This window comes from Sarcophilus harrisii, chromosome 1 (assembly GCF_902635505.1).
Source record: "Sarcophilus harrisii chromosome 1, mSarHar1.11, whole genome shotgun sequence".
Classification (NCBI taxonomy): Eukaryota; Metazoa; Chordata; class Mammalia; order Dasyuromorphia; family Dasyuridae; genus Sarcophilus; species Sarcophilus harrisii.
In genome coordinates, this window is record NC_045426.1 from 4,215,472 (window position 1) to 4,236,420 (window position 20,949).

General features: G+C 60.2%; 1 protein-coding gene and 1 long non-coding RNA gene across 2 annotated transcripts in view; one reads left to right on the top strand and one right to left on the bottom strand.

Moving 5' to 3' along the window:
• Positions 1-8,061, bottom strand: part of ELMO1 (engulfment and cell motility 1) — a gene marked incomplete in the record, with an annotated part of 179,157 nt that extends 171,096 nt beyond the window's left edge. The window contains 2 exon segments of the mRNA XM_031951720.1: positions 7,235-7,378; positions 7,758-8,061. Coding sequence (XP_031807580.1) covers positions 7,235-7,312 — 78 coding nt within the window.
• A 7,447-nt stretch (positions 8,062-15,508) lies between these two features.
• LOC111719488 lies at positions 15,509-18,081 on the top strand. Its single transcript, XR_002769623.2, has 3 exons — positions 15,509-17,228; positions 17,532-17,641; positions 17,779-18,081. It is a non-coding gene; the product is annotated as an uncharacterized LOC111719488 (long non-coding RNA).
• Positions 18,082-20,949: the final 2,868 nt, after the last annotated feature.

Below are 20,949 nucleotides of genomic sequence, written 5' to 3' on the forward strand. Positions count from 1 at the left end.
GCACTTTAAAAAGATTAACTCACTTGATCTTCTCAACTACCCTGGACAGTGAGTGTTATAATCATCCCCATTTTACAGTTAAAGAAACTGAGGTAAACTGAAGTTAAATGACTGTCCAGGGTCACACAGCCAGTCCATGTCCACAGTGTAACACAGATCTTTCCGACCCTAGGCCCAGGGCTTTCTCCACCGTGCGACCGGCTGACTCCAATAAAATGGACAATTGCTTTTACACAAGATCGGGCAGCTTTGACATGAATGTAGTCAGTGTGACTGGGACAAGAGGGAAGGCTGTTGAATGGTCAAAAACCAACTATAAAATATCTCTGAGAACAGCCCGATTATTCAAGTTATGTAAAAAGAGGCAGCGCAGATGCCCGAGACCGAGATTCGTTCCCGTCGCACGACTGCAGAAAGATGTGAGCCAAAAGCTCTCAGGAGAAACACGAACCGCCAGCACCCACATGAGCATGGATTCAAAGTCCGAATGTCAAGAAAAATTCAGGTCAAAAGCATTTCGAGGCTGAAGCCTCAGACTGGCAAAGTGACAAAACACAAGGAAAGCCAGAGAGAGCCTGGGAGGACTAAGAGCTCTCATGTCCATATCCGGCCGGCCGAGGGGTCCAAGCGGTCGGGAAAGCAAGTGGGATCTGTGCTGACAAGGCAATGGGGCAGCAGGCCTGGAGTCAGGGATACATGAGGCTCAAAACGACGATGACGGAAAAGAGAACGGCAACAACAGCCCCGGAAAACCTGAGGCTTGAGGGCCGGGTGAATGCTGTGGCCAAGCTGGGCCGGAGGGGGGGGCGGCTGCCCATTTCTCTCTTTCTTTGCAGATCTGCGAGATAAGGAACATGCCATCAGCAGGCACACGAGTGGGCCGGGCCGGGCTGCCTGTTTCCTTTGTGAAGTTTGGTTCTCCAAGGGGATGTATTTGCACAGAGTGAGATAAAAAAGGGATATTTTAAAGGGGAAAATAGAATAAAATGAGAAGGGAGAGAGGAAGAGGAAGGGGGAGAGAAGCGATGGGAAATCAGGTTCTCTGTTAAGCTGACCCCAGAGAACTTGTTACTTCCCCCCCAAGGCGAACAAGAGGGTCAGAGAGCTTTTTGTCAGCATCTCAGCACAGTGAGTGACACAGTGGGTACTTGATAAATGCCCCACCTCTTTCCTTCTTCCTTCCCTCTTCTCTCTTTCTTCCCTTTTCTTCCCCCATCTCTGTCGCTCTCTCTCTATGTCTCTGTCTCTGTGTGTGTTCTGGCCTCCACTTTCTCCACTTCTCAGCCTCCTGGAGGTCCCTGCAGGCAGCCTTGGGAATCTGGGCACTCGGGGGCACTAGAGGGAGAGCCGGCCTTGGGAGGCTGAATGACCCACGAGCTTGCTGTCAGAGGCAGGATCTGAACCTGGGGCCCCAACACTGGAGCATCAGGGGCCGAACCTGCTCAGGCCTTTCCTCCTCTCCCCCACAGGTCCTGGACCCTCCCCTACTCAGGGATGTTTTCCTTTCTGGCCGGTCCCCAGCACCCATCCCAGGGCCCACAAGGCGACAGATTTACAACTGGAGGTCTTGCCTCCAGCACTTCACCTTTGGGAATTGTTGCTGTGGGGGCTCACTGGCTCCCCCCTTCTGCTGCTCCCCTGTCCGCCCCTTTTCCCTGGGGCACCCACAGCGTTTCCTACAGGCTCCCATCAGCCACCCAGTTTGGCCCTTCCCCTAAAGGCAGCTGTTCCCCACGGGTCCAGGCCGATGCCCCGTGCCGGGGACAAGGGAACCGGGGGCTGCATCCCACCGGAGCGTTAATTGAGGTTTCCCACCTCCCCCAATAATCTAAGTTTCTTTTACAGAGACTTGGGTTGTTTTCCTGTGTGTGAATTTTGGGCTGTTTTCGTGCTTTTTTTAGTCTGTTAACAGGAAAGAGAGAGAGAAGTAAGGGGGAAATAGAGGAAGAGAGACAGAGACAGAAACAAAGACCAAGACACAGAAGCAGGCACAGACGTAGAGAAAAGGTGGGACCACGATGGTGGATAAATGTGGCAGTGAGGTCTCGGGGGAGAGGAAGGGCGTGGGACCAAGAGCATCAGGGGATGGCACAGACGCTCGTTCTAAATATGAACGATTACATGGGGGGGGGGGGAGGCAGTGGGTGCCTTGCAAAGCCACAGGGGGAGCCTTCTCGAAGGAGGGAAAGAGATTGGCTCAGAAGACAAAGCAGATGATTCCGATTATGTTAAATTGAAAAGGTTTTGCACAAACAAAAGTAATGCAAGTAAGAATAAAAAAATGTCATTTGAGAAAAAATATAGGAAATTAACAAAGGTCTGATCAAAAAATAGTTATAGGAAATTAACAAAGATCTGAAAAAATAGTTATAGGAAATTAACAAAGATCTGATAAAATAGTTATAGGAAATTAACAAAGATCTGATAAAAATACAGTTACAGAAAATTAACAAAGGTCTAATCAAAAATAGTTATAGGAAATTAACAAAGGTCTGATCAAAAATAGTTATAGGAAATTAACGAAGGTCTGATCAAAAATAGTTATAGGAAATTAACAAAGGTCTGATAAAAAAAAATACAGTTATAGGAAGTTAACAAAGGTCTGATCAAAAATAGTTATAGGAAATTAACAAAGAAAAAATAGTTATAGGAAATTAACAAAGAAAAAATAGTTATAGGAAATTAACAAAGATCTGATCAAAAATAGTTATAGGAAATTAACAAAGAAAAAATAGTTATAGGAAATTAACAAAGGTCTGATCAAAAATACAGTTATAGGAAATTAACAAAGGTCTGATCAAAAATAGTTATAGGAAATTAACGAAGGTCTGATCAAAAATAGTTATAGGAAATTAACAAAGGTCTGATAAAAAAAATACAGTTATAGGAAGTTAACAAAGGTCTGATCAAAAATAGTTATAGGAAATTAACAAAGAAAAAATAGTTATAGGAAATTAACAAAGATCTGATCAAAAATAGTTATAGGAAATTAACAAAGGTCTGATCAAAAATAGTTATAGGAAATTAACAAAGGTCTGATCAAAAATAGTTATAGGAAATTAACAAAGGTCTGATCAAAAATAGTTATAGGAAATTAACGAAGGTCTGATCAAAAATAGTTATAGGAAATTAACAAAGGTCTGATAAAAAAAAGTTATAGGAAGTTAACAAAGGTCTGATCAAAAATAGTTATAGGAAATTAACAAAGAAAAAATAGTTATAGGAAATTAACAAAGAAAAAATAGTTATAGGAAATTAACAAAGGTCTGATCAAAAATAGTTATAGGAAATTAACAAAGAAAAAATAGTTATAGGAAATTAACAAAGATCTGATCAAAAATACAGTTATAGGAAATTAAGAAAGGTCTGATCATCAAGACATAAAAGGAACTGAGATTATATACACATATTTATATCTATATGGCATAAAAATCAGTAAAAGGCCATGAACAGGCATTTTTCAAAAGAAGAAACGTCAAGTACCAACAACCTCATGAAAAATATTTCACCTCATGACTACGGAGAAATGAAAATCCAAACCTCACGGATGAAGTGAATAACAAAAACACGACAACAAGCCCCAAACCGCACAATCACACAGCCACCGTGACAATAAGCCGCTTTGTTATATGGGAAGGTTTGTTATATAGAAAGTTTGTTGGTTTGTTATATGGGAAAGTTTGTTATATAGGAAGTTTGTTGGTTTGTTATATAGAAAGGTTTGTTATATAGGAAGTCTGCTGGTTTGTTATATGGGAAGGTTTGTTATATAGGAAGTTTCCTGGTTTGTTATATAGGCAGGACAGGTGTGCCCAGACCCCCTCAGTGGAGCTCTGAGCTGGGCGTTGGGAAGAACACCCTTGAAGTCACTAACCCGTCCCTGCGCTGCCCTGGCGATGACGCTCCCACACCCACGGAGGCCATGAAGAGAGAGACAAAGTCTGTTTAGACAAGCGCGTTTCCAGCAACACTTTTCGTACTGGCACACGACTGGCAACAATGTGCGCCCGCCTGCCGGGGAACGGCTATGCCCGGGCACATGAAGGTTGTGTGATATTGTCGCTTCATAAAGGTGACAAACACTGAAAAATCGATAGGCGTTTGGGAACCTTGCGGGAGCAGAACCAGGAGAACCATGGGCCCGAGGAGCCGGTCCCGTAAATGGGAAACAACCGAGAAACACTCTGAGGGCTCGAGAACCACTGTGACTTAGAACAATCTCTCGCCTCTCGTGGCCGTGAAGCATCAGGTCAGAAGGTGGAAGGAGGTGGACGTTCTCCAAGATGACCAATGGCTGCTATGAGGGTGGGGAAGCAAGGGGGAGGTTGGAGCGCCTGCAAAGGGTGGCGAGCCCAAGGGACCTGGAGGTTCGAGGAGGGGCAGAGGGTCTGGGAGGCCCACTGGTCCGCAGCTCCCTTCAGGCTCTCATCCTGCCTGCTCAGTCACCGCCGCTGGCTCTTGTTGCCTGCTCCTGGGGTGCCCCAGGGCTCCATCCTGGGCCCCTTTATCTCCCCCATGTGACCTCGATTAGCTCCCATGAATCCCAGAGGTCCCATTCTCTTGTGCCGGGGACTCTCCCTGCCCGGTCTCATGTCCTCACTCTATTCTCTCTCTCCCCTTCATGCCTCACCTGCTTTAAAGCTTGTCTCTTCTCCCTCCCATCTCTCACAGCCCCCACCCCCTGCTATTGGGGGTCCCCCCCATTTCAGCCATTGCGGTGAGGGCGGCCAGGCCAGGGACCCCAGAGCTTCCCGGTCACAAAGAATCGGCAGAAAGCTCCGTTTGGGCTTAAAGTCCCTCCCACCCGGCTCCTTGCTCGCTCCCTGTGGCCTCCTTCCTCTTCCGGGTCCCCATCCAGTGACTGTGGCCTTTTTGCTGCTTCTCCCCACAGGGCACTTCCCGCCCCCCGCCTGGAGTCTGTCTCCCCCTTTCCTGGATCCCTGACCCCCCATTCCCCGTCTGGCTCCTGCCCGGACGCACTTTTGGCTTGATGTCTCTCTCAGACGAAGCGCCCGAGGGCAGGGGCCAAGGAGATTCGAGGTGCCCAGCACTTAGCACGGGGCCAGGGAAGCCCGCTCTCTCCTAACCCTCCTCTCTTTCCCATGCTCCCCCAGTCTTCCATCCCAGCATTCAGCACTGCGCCTGACCCATACGAGGTCGGATCGACACTGCTCCCTCTGCCCTTCCCTGCCCCCTCGTCCCATGGCACCGATCAGTGCCCGTGAGTGCTCCTTGGCTTGCCTGGAGAGCCGGGCCCAGGGACCCATGAGCCACTGCCTGGATCTAGATTCCAGGCTCCTCCTGGGCCAAAATCGAGCCTGAAAGTCCCTAGCTGGTGACTAGCTTTTGCCTCAGTTTCCCTGTTTGCTGGCTGGGTTGGAGAGAAATGGGAATGGCTGCAGTGCTAGGGGGAAGCTTCGAGCAGCTTCCTGGGGACGCCTCCTTTGCAGAGACTCAGACTTGGGTTCCAGGCCTGCGTTCATTAGCTGGGTGACCTCGGGCGGGTCGGCGCCCTCAGGCTGGGCTGTGAAATGGGGCGATGGAGTCTGCCGGACCCCCCGGGGGGGTGTAGGGGAGGCTGCAGATTTTGCACCCTGACCCCCGTCCAGTCTGGGTCTGAGACGCCCCCCACCCCTCGGCCCAGGAGCCTCTGGGGGCAGGGACAGCTTGCTGGCACTCGCAGCATCAGTGCAGGGCCCGGGGCGGCCCGTTACGGAGGCTCTGGCCCCCTAATCTTCCATCAGCCCTGGCTCAGAGCCTCGAGAAGTGCCCGGGCCTTCAGATCCATCTGTGAATCTAACTCAGCGGAGGAGATGGAGACCGGGACATGGGAGCCGTTCTCGGCAAAGACCCCCAGACACAGGAGACCCCCCCCGGGCGGGGGCTGGGGAAAGGCGAGCCATGGGCCGTGTCTAAGCTAATTACTCGTGGTGCGGGGGAGGTTCCCTGACTCTGAAGGAATTCAGGGGCTGGGGCAGCGCCCAGTGAACTTTGTTGCCCGGCTCCCGCCCTTGCAGCACATTCCTAGGCCCACCTCTGCCCGGGCAGCTGCCACGGGAGCTGGGATTCTGCCCACGTTCCCGGGTCGTGTCCCTGCCCGCCCTGGCTCCTTCACCACCGGGCTGCAGCCCCCTTCCGGCTTCATCCCCGCTTCCCACCCCCAAACCCTCCCAAGAAAGCTCGGGGTCTGTTTCCAGGGAGGAGGCTGGGAGGTAAAATCAAACATCAGCCCCCCCACCAGCCAGCCTCGTTTCCCCCCCTCCCCCTTTCTCGGCTCTGGCCCCACAGGGGTCCCAGGCTTCCGCAGCCCCTGCCCCGGCCCACCTGTCCACGGAGCCCCGTGACCTTGCCCGTGACCTCTCGGCCCGGCCATACTCGAGAGAAGGGACCAGGAATCTCCCCCCCGCCCCCAAATGCTAGACAAGTCACAGGCCAGGTGCTTCTTAAATGAAAGAAAAAGGTTTTTTAGAGAAACAAACTCACGGTAGCTGCATGAGTCTGTCAGAGGGGGCTGCCCAGGCGCCCTCTCTGCTAGGCCCTTCCTTCCACAGGGGCCCCCACACACCCCCAGAGACCTTGGCCCCTCCTGCAGGGAAACCTGCGGAGTCCAGAAGCAACAAGGCGGACTCGGAGGAGGGCCGGGAGGCTGGTTTAAGCTGCGGAGGCATCTCGGGAGGACTGGGGCAAGCGCCGGGGCAGGACAGATGGGACAGGGGACTTGAGGAGATGAGGGGCTCCCTGAGGTGGCTCAGCGCCCGAGGCAGGGTCAGAGCCCCCCATGCACCCGCTGGGAGGGAGGGAGGTCAGGGGCTAGGGCCATGGCACGAGGCGGGCAGCTGGGGGGCTCTGTCTGTGTTGAGGGCGGGGCCGGGCCCACGGGGCTCCTGAGCTGCTCCCAGACTCTGCTCTTTGGGGGCCTAGACCCAACCGGCAGGGGAAGTGGCCGTGAGCAGCCCCCTACCTCCCCAGACCTCTCTGGCCCCCCTGAGTCCCCCACCCCCTGGCCCTCCCCAGCCCCCCCGGCCCCCAGACCTCTCCGGCCCTCCCAGGCCCCCTGGCCCCCCGGCCCCCCTGGCTTCCCCCTCACACCCCCCAGACCTGTCTGGCCCCCCTGAGTCCCCCACCCCCTGGCCCTCCCCGGCCCTCCCGGCCCCCAGACCTCTCCGGCCCCCTAGGCTTCCCCCCCACCCCCTCCCAGGCCCGCTTGGGGAGGCCGGCCCAGCGCTGGACTTACCTGGTCGATCTCCATGAGCTTGGGGAAGGCTCCCGGGCACTCGATGGCCACCTTCACGATGTCGGCGGGGGGCGGCATGGCGGCGGGCAGGGGCTCACGAGCAGCAGCAGTGGGGCTCGGCCGCCCGGGCCCACGTCCCCTGGCCTAGGGGAGAGCGGAAGACAGAGAGGCCGATGAGAAGCGAGCGGGGCGCCGCGGGCCCATCACTTCCTGTTTTCCCCGAGCCAGGGGAGCCTGACACTGCCGCCCCCCCCCCGCCCTGGGCCGGGCCACGGGTGAGGCTCCGGGGCACCCACCAGGGGTCGGGGGCTCCTGGGCCCGGGGGTCTGCGCAGGGGGAGGGGCCGCCCCTGAGGCAGGCGGCCTCCGGAAGGACAGATTGCCCGGGAAGTCCGGCCTGGCCAGGAAGCCGGCTCAGATGGCCAGGGGAGAGCCCACGGTGTGCTGGGGGGGCTGGGGTATCAAGGGGGGGCCGCGGGGCTTCTAGGTACCCCCCAGAGCAAGCCCCTCCTTGCCGTGCTAACCTGCCCCCCAGCACCGGGAGCCCGAGGGGGCAGGCGTAGGGGGTCCCAGGCCCGGCCGGAGCAAACAGCCGGGAGCCCCGGGACGGGGTTGGGCAGAGGAGTCTGACCGACCCCCAGGCTCAGGGGGACCCCGAGCCCCAGCCCCTCGGCGACGCCCCCTCGGGTGGGCCTGGATCTGGGGGGGCCCCGGGGGCCAGGGGTGGGGTCCAGGGGCGGGGGCCAGTCCCGGGAGCGGCTGGCCCCCCCACACTCTGGGCCGGACCCTTCCCACTTCCTTTTCCTCCGTTTATTTACAAGGCCCTCGGCCGGTGTGACCTGGGGGGGGGGAGCCCCAAGCACAGGAAATCGCTCCTGCTCCTCCCCTCCCCCTCCGAGGGCCAGGCCGGAGCCGGCTTCCCAAATCGGGGTCAGGGCCCCCACCCGGCCCCAATCACCGCCCCAGGAAGCCACACCGCGGCCGCCATCCGGTTACGGCCGGCACAGAACATCCCGAGCCCTGCGCCTGGCGCGAGGCCGCCTGGAAGGGGCTGATGGCAGAGCGGGGGGGCCGGGAGCAGGGAGCCGGGGGCCCGAGGAGATGCAGTCTCCCCATCTGCAAAATGGGAACCGTGTCCCCCGCTCCCCCTGCCGAGGGACTTGTGCCGGGAAGTGCTTGGGGAAGAAGCCAGGAAAGAGCGCCCCGTCCGGGGTCAGAGATCGGAGAGCAGATGCTCGGACACCTTCTGGCGTCCGGGCACTGAGCCCCCCCCCCCCCCCCCCCAGTTAGTGTGGCCGGCCTGGGAGCCCCCCACCCAGGGCCCGGTCACCCTGGGGCTCCCCTAGAACCCGACTGAAAGGCCTGCTCCAGGGCTCTCCACAGCCTGCCCCCCGTTCCCAGCGGCCCCGGCCTCCCCCCTCCTGCCCTCACCCTCGCACCTCGTCTCCCAGGGCGGGAGCCCCTCTCGCTTTAAGCACAGCCCAGCCCGGCTCCCACAAGAAGCCCCCCCCCCCCCCCGAGAGAACCGGGGGCTCCTGTGCAAGCAGGGCAGCCCGGCCCCTGCACTCCCTCTGGGCCCTGCTGGGGGCCGACGCCCTGTAACTTCCAGGCCGGGTCTGGGCCCAGCCGTGGCCACGTGGCAGCCGGGACGTCCCCTCACGCTCTCCAGCCTGAACATCCCAAGTCCTGAAGGTGAGGCACTTGAGGTCTCTAAGAGATAAACACTGACCTGGTTTCTAAACGTTGTGGGCTCCTGAGCCCTCCTGTCCCTGAGCCCCCCCTCCCTGGGCCCCCCAGTCCTGGGCCCCCTCCCCTAGGCCCCCGGTCCCTGACTCCTCCCTAGGCCCCAGTCCCTGGGCTCTCCCTGAGCCCCCAGTCCCAGGCTCCTCTCCCCTGAGCCCCAGTCTGGCCCTCCTCCCCTGAGCCCCCACCCCATGGACGGCCGGCCCATCATGAGGAACTCCAGAAACCGCCGGGGTCTCCTCTGGCCAGACTGCAGGGAGAGAGAAGCCGGGGGCCCCCCTGGGGAGATGTGGGGGCCTGCAGCCCCTCCCTGAGGACAGAAGGGGCCTCCCCTTCCCTCCCAGAGACACCGAGGCACCCGTGGGCTGTCTGCCCCCCACCCCTGAGGACAGGGCACTACCCACCCTCCGGGGCCCAGGGAGGGGCCTTCTTTGGGGCCTGGAGGGTCAGGGGCCCCAGCCCTGCCTCTGGGCTCTCTGGGCCTTGGGGCCCACTTTGGTCAACCCGGCAGGGGCGGGAGGTCCTACTGTGGCCCCTGGGGACGGCCCGGGAGGGAGGGAGCGGGGTCTCCAGCAGCCCCGAGGCCCCGGCCCGGGCAGCGCCTCCTCTTCTCCAAGTGGCCCGGCCCTCCCGTGCAGCCCACGAGGCAACAAAGGGCCTTTCACCTCCCTCGGGGCCTGGAGGAGAGCCACGACTGGGCTGACAGAGCCTCCCCTTTACTTTGAGCCCGCAGCGCCTGCGGGCGAGGAGGGAACCTCAACCCTAATGGGCGGAGGAATCCAGACGGGCGCAGGGAGGGCCCCCGGCTCCCGTCGGGCGTCTCGGGCAGGGGCAGGCAGCTCGGGGAGGGCTCTGCTGAACTTCGGGCCTGTTAGGGGCAGAGCCGCCCTTCCCGGCCCCGGGCTCCCGGCTCCCCAGGGCGGGCCCAGACCCCAGGATGAGTGCGTCCCACGGAGGAGCGCCCCAGGTGCCAGCGGGGCTCCCGCGAGGTGCCAGGTGGGGGCAGGGAGGGGACAGGACCCATGGGCATAGCTCACATTGCTAAGATGCCTCCCAAATGCCCCATAATTATCACCTCCTTTGGCCCCCCTGGGAGCCCCCGTTTCAGTGGGGGACAACTGAGGCAGCTGTGGTGCCTGATCCTGCCTCTGAGCCCCCGATCCTACTTCTGGGCCCCCAGTCCCACTTCTGAGCCCCCGATCCCGCCTCTGGGCCCCCGGTTGCCCTGTGCCAACCATTAGAACTGTTAACGTTTCTTTGGCATTTTCCAGATTTGGCAAGCATGACCCACCGCACTAAAGTAGGGGTCTACGCCAAGTGCCCCAAAGCCATGGGGGGGGTGACAGAAGGGCTGGGGCCAGGGAAGAACTCGACAGCTTTGAGCGCTGCCCCCAGGGCTTCAGACGACAGAAGAGACCATTTTATTTCCTTGGCACTGGCCTCCTTCCTCCTTCAGGGTTTTTCTCGCTCCGTCCATGATGCAAGGTGTGTGTGGGGGGGTGTTTGGCCGAGGCCCCAGGAGCAGGGCACCCACATGGCCCAGCCCTCCTCGGAGGTCCCGCCCCCGGTCCCAAGTGGCCTTGGGGCCTGTACTGGGCTCCTTCCCCCTCCCCTGCTTTGGGGGCTGAGCATCCCGAGCAGGCTGCGGGCTGGGGGCTCTTGAGACCCCTTCACACACAGAAAGAAGTCTGCAGGGAGGCTGGGCAGCTGTGAGACCAAGGGGAGGCTCCCCGGGCGTGCCCACCCTTGAGCCGGGCCCGGCGTTGGGAAGCCTGCAAGCCCCTGGGTGACGGGCCGGGAGCACCGGGCTCAGGCTGGTGGCCAAGCCCACCGGTCACGCTCTGGGCCCGGGACGGCAAGAGCGGTTTCCTTTTGGCCAGAGAGCCCGGGGGTCTCCCCCTCGGAGATTACTGTGGGGGCTCGCTGGAACGGCCGTTCTCTGCCTGGTTTCTCGCCCCGCTCCCTGACTGAACGTTCCGGTCAGAGGCCTTTGGGTGACACGGCCCGAGGGCCGCCCCCACTCATCCCGGTCTCTGGCCATGACCCCGAATAGTTCTGGAGAAATGAGGCCCCCGAGTTCCCTCCGAGTCACAGCATGACCTCCCTGACGGCGGGAGCCTCCTCCAGAGCGAAGGATAGTCCCCAAACCCTGCAAGGTCAGGAGCACTTCCGGGCTCACTCTCAGACCCTAGATTTGGAGACGGCTTAGTCCTCCGTTTTACAGACAGGGAAACTGAGGCCCAAGGAGCTAAGGACACTCGGAGCCATGAGCCAGCGAGAATTCAACCTCAGGTCGCCTGGCTTCAGTCTGGCATCCAGGTGCACCTGTGGCCCTGAACAAGTCACCTCTCCCTGCCTGCCCCAGCCCCCTCCTCTGTGAAATGGGTCGCAGAAGGAAAGGGCAACGGGGTCTTTGGCCAGAAAGCCCCAGACAGAAGCCGACACAATGGGTGATGTCCCAACGTGCTGCAGTTCCGGGTAAGTACTCGCGGAGGAAGATGCTGTTGGGAGCCCTCACTGAGACTTGAGCAGAGGCGCCGCCTTTCAGGGGGGCTTGTGGTTCCCAGCCCGGGTCGGGAAACGCTGAGTGGGTGGCAGGCTTTTCGTGAGGAGGAGAAAACTACAGGGGAACCACGGCAAGGGGAGGGACCACTCCAGTTCTATGTTATCAAACTGATCCATCAGCATCTGCCCCTGGGCTGGCTCCCTGCCCCCTCCCGCTCCCCCCCCCACCCCGTTCCTCCCTTGTTCCCATCTATTCCTCCACAAGCCGCCTGGGGAAAAGTGCTCCCTGGAGGAGGGCCGGACGTGGAGGGGAGCACTTATCTCCTTGTCACAAGAACTGGTCCCTTTGCCCAAAAAGGAGTCGCTCCTTGAGGTCTGGGAGGCCAGAGAGGGTGAGGGCGGGCTGTGCACCCGGGTGGGCTGCTCCCCCTCCTCCCCCAACTCCTCCATGACTGTCCCATAGAACAGACGCCCCAAAAGGCTCCACTCCGCTTCCAGGAACATTCCAGAAACGGGGATCTGGCACAGAAGGGGCCGGGGGGGAGTGACTCCAGTGTCTGAGGTCCCCTGAGGGAGGCCAAGCTCAGGCCTTCCACTGTGAGGGGGGAAAAGCCCCTGCAGATCCCGCCTCCCTGGTTCTCTCTGGGCCAGTCCCCACAAGCAGCTGGTAGGTTAGGCGGAGCCATCTACATCCACCCTGCCCCAGCTCCTCTCTGGTAATGCGTGCCCCCTCAGTGGGGAATAAAGGCCCTCCCAGGGAAGAGGGGGGGAAGGAGGAGGGGGGGAAGGAGGAAGGGGAGAGAGGGAGGGAGGAGGGAGGAGGAAGGGGAAGAGGAAGGGAGGAGGGAGGAGGAAAAGGGGGAAGAGGAAGGGGAGGAGGGGGGGAGGAAAAGCGGGAAGAGGAAGGGATGGAGGGGGGGAGGAGGAAAAAGGGGAAGAGGAGGGGGAGGAAGAGGAGAAGGAGGAGGAAGAAGAGGAGGAGGGGAAGGAGCAGGAGGAGTTAGTGACTGGGACCAATTTCAGCCTGTATCCAAAGTATCGTATTTCCGGGCTGAGACAACACTCCCAGTTCCACTGCCAAGCCAAGCGTGCCCCCAATGTGGCTCAGCCAGGCTTCGGGGCAGGAACATGAGCATCCAAAGCCTCCCTCAGAGCCTGTCAGACTCTGGCTTCCTAACCGTTTACAGCATTCCCCCCAGAACTCCCCACTGGCTCCCCCTGCCCCCCCCCCCACTGTCCCCTCTACCAGGATTGTGTTTCCAGCCCAAGCAGCCACGGGCTTCTCAAATTCAGCTTCGGGCAGAGCCACGGGGGGGGGAGGAGAGTCAGGAACGCTGGCTTCCCATGGGGCCTTGCTCCTCCGTCAGATTTCCCGAGAAGAAGAGGAGTGGAATACTGCCGACGGCAGTTCTCGTGGCCCCCCGAGGGGGTCCTGAACTCCTCGAGCCCCGTGTGCCCTTAGGGGAGGGACAAGAGTGGGTAGAGGGATGGTTCTGCCCCCTCCCCCCGGGCTCAGGGAAGCCCCCCTGGCCATCAGCCGGTAAGGGACCCACCCTGACTCCTCCAGCGTTCGTGGCTGCCTTGTTCTGCCATCCTGGGCTCCCTGCAAGGGCAGCAGAGCAGCAGGAAGGCAGATGACAAGGATCCTCCCTGGCAGGAGGTGAGTCCTCCTGACTCAGGGCCAGCAGAATGAGCAGCAGCCGAGAGGTGCTCCCAGCTTTCCCAGCAAGCTTCTGGGGTCACCGATGCCACTTTCCTGACCCTGGCTTTGGCATCTAAGCCAAAGAAAACCTCCGAGCTTCCAGAGCTGCTGCTTCCTTCCCAGGGAAAAGTCGGAAGGAGAGGGAGCACTCTCTCAGTGCTCGCTCTAGCAATGGCCGTTATCCCACCCTAAGCCCAGTCACTGCACGCTCTCCGCGTGGCTCCTGCCAGAACACTGGGCACTAAGGAATGCCCAGGGAATCAAGTCAATAAGCACGTATTAAGCACCTGCTGTGTACCAGTTTTGTGCCCCCGCTGCAGTACGCAGAAGGCCAAAAGTCAGCTCCTGCCTCTGGAAGCTCCCGGGCTCCCCAGGACCGGCAGCAGAGAAGGACTCTACGGCCTTGACGATAAGGGCCACGGAGGGCACAGAACCCTGGCCTGAAGGCCCGAGGCGCTCTCTGAGGCCCTGACAGATGCCTCGTGGATGTTCTGGCTCCTGGACATTCAGCCGCAGCATAAAACAGGGGCCAAAGACGTCCCCGAAGGTGGGAGGCTGCACAGAGGGAGCTCAAATCAGCGACCCCTGTAACGGCAGCGTCTCCGAGTGCTCCCTGCTCGGGGTGACAAGTGCCGGCCGCCCAGGGCAGCGGCGAGGAACACGTGGGTCTGACCATCCACAGGAGAAACACACGGTGGATGACAAGGCTCTGCGCAGAGCCGGGCAAGTGCACACGCTCAGGGGCGACACCCACGGGGAGGGACGCTCGGCGATGCCACCCCCCATCCCCGCCGGGCTGCAGGCCCCCTCTGCTTGTCCTGTAAAACATATAAGCTGTAATCGGCACGAGCTCCCCGTGGCCTCCGCTCCTGGTTGCCCGCCGCCGCCCCCCTCCCCCTTCTCCCCCCCTCCCTCCCCCCTCACCAGCCGCCGTGCCGGGTCTGGGACCTCCCCGTCAGCCAGAATCCTTCTTCCTGCAGGGACCCCTCTCTAGGGCTCCCCTCCCCCTTGAGCAGCCCTGTGGGTGAGCCCACACCCCCCCGCAGGGGCTGCCATTGCCATCCGTGGACAGACCACCCGCCTTGGCGGCCATTCCCCTGGACAGTCTCCCTGCCCCTCCTCTCCCCCTCTCCCCACCCTTCCTTGGTCCTGGGAAAGGGGCCACAAGGGGGACCCCGCCAGTTGGGGTCCAGGTGTCCTAAGCCTGGAGGGGCAGGAGGACCCTCTGTGCGGGGCCCACCTGGGGGTGCCCAGGCAGCCTCCGCCATCCTTAGGGGAGGCTCCTGCATCCTGAGCCTCTGGTCCAGGGCTCTGGCTTGTGATAGAGGCCCGGCTCTGGGGCCCAGCCCGTCCCTGCGGTGGGAGGGGGCAGCTCAGCCGCCGCCGAACCAGACTCCTCCCCAGCCCCTTCCAGCTCTGAGCAGCCGAGACCCTCAAAGGCCAGATGGACCCTGCGGCGCTTCACCGAGGGTCCCGTGGGGACAGGGCGAGTGGGAGGCCGGCAGCCTCCGCCCATTGTCCTCCTGCCGCTGCCGCCGGGGTGTCCCTGGGGGGAAGCGCTGAAGGCCCCGGCGGCCCCTCTGACCCCGGCGTCTCCCAGAGCCCAGTCCCCGCGCCTTCTCTGCGGCCTGGCCCGAGGGGCCCCAGCAGCGGGGGCTCCGACCCCGGCTTCCAAACACTCCTGGGCGCGCAAGCGCGAGGTCCCCAAGGGAACAAGGACACAGACCACAAGGGAGGCGCCTTCCAGAGTTGGGCCACGCCTGGGGATGCTCCCACCCGGGGGTGCTCCCGCCCCCTCCTCCCACCCCTGGGCCCATCCCCTTAGGCCTCAGAGAGCAGGGAGCCATAGGAGGCTCCGGGGGGAGGCTCCTGGGGGAGGGGGGGGGTAGGCTGGGCCGGGGGGCGCTGGGAGACTCCCCCGCTCCTGCCCCGGCATCTCGCCCCGAGGGCTGGGGCCTTGCAGTTCCCTCCCCCCCACCCGCAGCGCTACCCCTCCATTAGCCGGGATAATGAGGGCCTCGGAGGGAGCCGGCCCAGGGAGGCTCCACGTGGAGTCTGCATTCCAGAGCACTAACCCACGGCTATATATAGCCCGAGGAGAAGCGGGAGCCGCCCCCCCCCCCCCAGGCAGAGGCAGCCCGAGGCCACGCCCTGTGGGCCAGAGGCAGGGCCCCCCCCACAGTCACAGCCCCCCCCCCGCCCCACCCACCCCCGCACAGGGCCCCCCCAGCCCCCCACGGTCACAGCCCCCTACCCTTACCCCCCCCACCCCGTCACAGGGCCCCCCCCTGCCCCCACCCACACTTCTGTGGGCCCAGAGGCAGGGTCCTCCCCATAGCCCCCCCGCCCCTCCCCCAAAGTCACAGCCCCCTCCCTCTGCTCCTGTGGGCCCCAGGGGTTCAGCAGCTGGGTCTGAGACAGAAAAGTGGAGGACCTCCCAAGAGGGGCCGCCGGGAGAGGGAGCGGTGGGCACGCCCCCGCCACAGGGGGCACCTAATTATCACCGAGGCTGCGGAGCCTCCCTGGAGAGGCCGGGAGCCCAGAGCAGGCCGGGAAGGCCTGGCTTCTCTCACTGGACAGCTCCCTGCCCTGGGAGTTCCGGTTCTGACTTCCCGCTGGCTGACCCTGTCCAGTCTCTCCAGAACCAACTTCTCCCCCTGAGAAAGATGCTCGTGCTCACGCCTTCCTCCCAGGCTCGGGGAGGATCGAACGGAATCAGACCCACAGAGCACTCGGCAAATGCAGGATCACCATAAAGTCCAGCCCTCGGCATGTCGGCTCCGGGCCCTCGGCCCCCACTGCTGTTGGCTCTTTTCCTCCAAGGAACGAAGCCAGAGAAGGGGCCCATGAAGAAGCAGCCGCGTTTACCTGGGCTAAATCTCAGGTGTGCAGTGATGGCCAGCAAGGGCGGTCACCCCCCATGACGAAGGCCAGTCACCCCCAGTCACCCCCAACAGTGAGAGATGGTCACCCCCCACCACGAGGGCCAGTCACCCCCCACGGCGAGGGCCAAGGCTCTGGACGCTGGATGGAAGGCAGGGGGACCCACCTCGAAGCCCCGCTCTGACTCTCTGGGCCCAGGTGGGTCACCATCTCTGAGGTTCGGCGCCCACCGGAACAGGGGAGGGAGAATAATCGCGGCCCCCCTCGGTCACTGCCAGGAGCGAATGGGATAAACCAGGGCCGAGGGGTCGCCCCCCACCACCGCGCTCCCCGCAAGGCCGGGGCCAGGGTAAAGTCTGACTGGGAGGCGTGTCACACAACAGTAAGAACACAGAGACAGATAATGTAACTATATGGTTTTCCAAGTCACCAGGGCCGTCCACCAGGGACCCCGAGGAGCCACCGCCAGTCACTCAGAGGGTGAATCCCCTCCTGGGGTCATGATCATGATGGCGGGAGAGCAGATGGCGGGAAGGGGAATCGGAGGAAACACGAGAGCAGAGCTGGAAGGATGGCACTCGGGGCTCAGAATCACAGACTTGGGGCCAGGGAAGAAGGCTCCCCACACTCCCGGAGGCAGGAGCTCCTCCTCGGGGTCAGGGGTCTGTGCCCAGCTCCACTTCTACCATTTGGGGAAACTGAGGCACAGAGCTCACACAGGTGGGAAGCCGTGCCGGGGGTCAGACCCACAGCCTTTGGCGCCAAAGCCGGCTCTTCCCCTGCCCCTGAGCAAACACTGGTTGGTGGAGGATGGAATCACACAGGAGCCCCCAGAGCCTCCTGACGGTGTGGTCGGCACTGAGGGCCCGGGGCCAGCCCAGAAAGAGCCCGGGTCTGCCCGGCAGCCGCTGCGCCCTGAGCCTGCCGGGGTGGGAGAGGTCTGAAGCTTTTAGGGGAGGGGAGAGGCAGAAGACCCGGGCAAAATAAAGTGGCTGCTGGGCTTTCACCTGCTCCTCCCCAAAGCCTGCCTTCCTTTCCCTCTCTCTCCCCACAGGCCCTTTCTCTGTCTCCACTGACTTTCATTGGCTGAGACTTTGAAAATAAAGTGTTTCCCCTTATTTCTCATTTTAAAATAAAGGAAGAAACCTTTCTCTTAAAAAAGGTAATTAACAAAAGCGAAGGGCTTTGCAGTTAAAAAAACAAACAAAAAGGAAGCAGACTGGGGGTGGGGGGGAGGGAGAAGAAGTCCCTAGGGGACCCAGCCTTTCTAAGTCTCCAGTCAGGAGAGGTCAGGAAAAGGACCCTGACGGGGTCTAGCCCAGGGTGGTGAGTGGGGGCAAGGCCCTTGTCAGAGCCGGGATTTAATAACAACCGCAGCACGGAGAAGGTGCTTCCATGTCCACAAAACACTTTCCACGCATCGTTCAAAGCAAGCCTGCGCTCTGGCGTTATCCCCATTTCACAGATGAGGACTCAGGACCGAGGAATCGCCCACGATTCTTCCTAAACTCATCCAGAGCTCCCTGCAGCTTCTCCGGCCAATGAGGCAGACTGGAAAACGGAGGCAGAGAGCAGGTGGGAGGCTGCTCCGAGAACCGAACACAGCGGTGGCCACGAGGGGAGGAGGTGGCCCTGGGGGGGGTGTGCAGGTGGTCCTGGGGGGGGTGGTACAGGAGGCTCGAGCTTAAGGACTTAACCCAGGGCATTTCTAGGAGGAGAAAAGGAGCGGCTGCATCGAGCGACTTAGAAGATGTTCTGTACCCGTCGGCTATGGTGACAACGAAGGCCGTGACCCTCGTGTGGATCTGTCCTGGGCGTGACTGTAACTAAGGGCTGAGACCAGACACGAATTAGGGCACAAATGTCCACTTGAAAAGGCTTGTGGGAGGGGGGAGAGCGTGGCGGGCCTGAAACCCGTGGGATGGTGGGCAGCCTCATCGAGAGGCCTTCTTGTACGTAGGAAATAAAATAAACACAAATCAATACAATAATATAATAAACAAACATAACTGTTACATTTACATACAATATATATAACATGTAGCACATTATATAATATGTAATAACAAATAAACAAAAATGAAACTAACACAAGGGGACAGGAAAGGAGGAGAGTGGGGGAGGTGCTGAGAATGAGAGTAAATATTTAAGTGCCTACTGTGCGCTAGGCAGCGTGCTCCGTGCTGGACAGCTCCCAGTTACAGTGGAACCAAAAAATAATAATGATAAAAGGGGGGAGAGGCCTCCGGCAGGTGCGGTGCACAGGCTACAGGCGGGGAAAGTTGTCCGTGAGGATCACCGGGCCGGCTGAGGAGGCAAGAAGAGCCGGAGACACAAAAGCAGGAGCCCCGCTCCTGGGAATATCCTGGGCCAGCTGGGAGTCACCCTCCTTTCCTTTTTCTTCTTCCCCCCTCCCTATGATTTCTTCCCCTTGAGCCTTTATTTTTAGGAATGGAAACAGGGCTTCCAGCTGACCTGGGTCTTCAGACGCTTCTCCCTGCACAGAACCAGCCCCCTTCTCTCCCAGAGCTGGCCGATATCCGGATGCTCCGGGGACATCTCGGGTTGACTCACTGACTTTCCCCTGAGCCCCCTCCCTCTACCTTCCCCTGTCTCTGTCTCTTGTGCCTCTTTCTCTCTCTGTGTGTCTCTCTGTGACTCTCTCTGTCTTTATCTCTGTCTCTGTCTGTCTCTCTGTCTCTGTCTCTCTGTGTTTTTCTCTGTGTCTCTATCTCTGTCTCTCAGGTATGGGCAGCTGGTACCACAGAGGACAGAGCTCTGGGCCTGGAATGATCTTCCCAAGTTCAAACCTGGTCTCAGACACTTCCTACTTGAACGAGCCTGTGCCTCAGTTTCCTCATCTGTAAAATGAACTGGAGAGGATCTCTGCCCAGAAAACCTCACCGGGGGCGCAGTGTCAGACAAGGCAAGGCCACAGAGAGCACAGATCCCACCGCCGGCAGAATGGCGGATCCTCTGGAGGGGGCTGAGAAGGGCCTTTCATCCGGGGCTTTCTTTCTGCCCCGGGACCCGGTGCTGAGGGCCGGGCACACACCAGAAACTTAACAAGAGTTTGCCGAATGGCAACGTGAGGATGCGCGTGGGGTCGAGGGCGGCCTGTTCAGCAGGGCCCGTGGGGGGCCTCCCGGGGAGGACTTGTGGGGCCTCGCCCCCACTCCGAGAGAACTCCCTCCACCGTGAACACTGTAAGCTCGAGTGGGACCAACACCCAGGGGAGGTGGGAGGTGGGGGCGGATGTCTCCCCCGGAAGCGCACTGGGCCGGCAGAAGCAGCGGCATTAGCAGCGAGCTTGGCGTTCCTCAGCGGGAGCCGCAGCTTCGGGGCCGTGTTTGCTCAGTGATACCGGGCGCCGGCGCCACTCAGACCGGTCCGGTTCTCCAAGAACTTCGGAGCCGGGAACAGCCACCCCATCTCTGGGGAAGAGGCTTCCCCACGGCCCCTTGTAAGCCGGCTCTCCCATCCCAGGACATGACCCTTCTCCAGGGGCCACAGCACTGATGGTTTGCAAAGAGCTTCCCCCCACCCCGTCTGATCCCCTGGCCTCCCGGGAGGCCAGATCTGTCGGGAGCTCCATTCTGCAGCTGAGGAAACTAGGAAAAGCAATCACGTGACTCGGCCAGGAAACCCCCCCCCCCCCCCAGAAGCATCTGGGGCAGGACTTGAACTCGGGTTCTTCTGCCTGGCCGAGCCCTCCGCCCGCTGCAGCTCGTTCTGTGGTCGCTTCCTTCCCACGAGGCCCAGGGACGCTCTCTCAGCTGACGCTTCTCCCACAGGCCCCACTCACTCAGACAAGCTTATTCCCAATCACACGAGGCGCTCGCCCTCTGATCCACGGCTCTTCCCGGTGGGGGTCCCCCTCCCTGCACAGATCAAAAGCCTCCAGAAACCCAGAGGGACCCGGATGGGGCTGGGGGTGCTGGAGGAATCGCGGGATCAGAATCACCAGGAGGGAGCAAGAGGTTCGGAAAAGGCCGATCCAAAGGCGACATCCCCGCACAGAGAAATATGACAATGCGTGAGACATAACATCTATGAAAACCAGAGTTCTCCAAGGAACACGGAGACGGAGGCCGCCCCGCCCACTTTCATCAGGGCTCGGGATGCTGGGACTTAATCCAGCAGGTTCGTCCCCAGAAAGGGTCTGCAGAGGGAGGAGCCACGAGAATCCGATACCCAGGAAAGGAGATCCCGCAAACGTTGTGGTGTGGCCGACACCGAGCCGGGGCCTTCCTTCTACAACCGGATCCATCCGAGATCCCCTCGCCTAAAGAGGAACAAAGGGAGATCTCCAAACGGGAAGAAAAATCCTTGCTGAGCTTCACAATCAGAGAAATGGAAATCACGGCTGCCCTGAATAACCCAGTCACAAAACTCCTGAGGGGAAACCGGGGCCTCCACTGCCTGCAAAGCTGCCGCAAACATGGCGTTGCAGAAGGGAGTTTCACCCTGGCCCCAAGCAGAAGCCAGCCCGAGAGGGGCAAAGTCCCTGCCCAAACCGCCGAGAACCCGGAGACGTCCCCAGCACTCCCTGGCCGAGGAAGCGGGGAACAAACTCCGCTGGCCACAGAGTCGCACCAGAAGGCCTGGAGCTCACAGCTCCCTTGTATCCCGGGCCACGCTCACACACAAGCTTCAGGGAGACCAGAAAAAGCCTTTTCTCCTTTGTCTCCCGTCCGAGGTATTTCGGCAAAGATTCTGGAGCGGCCGCCAGCTCTTTCTCCAGCTCATTTTACAGATGAGGAAACTGAGGCAAACAGGTCAAGTGACTTGCCCGGAAGTGTCTGAGACTGGATTTGAACTCGGGAAGAGGAGGCTTGTGGCTGCTCTCTGTGCACGGAGGCACCTCCAGCTGCCCAGGAAAA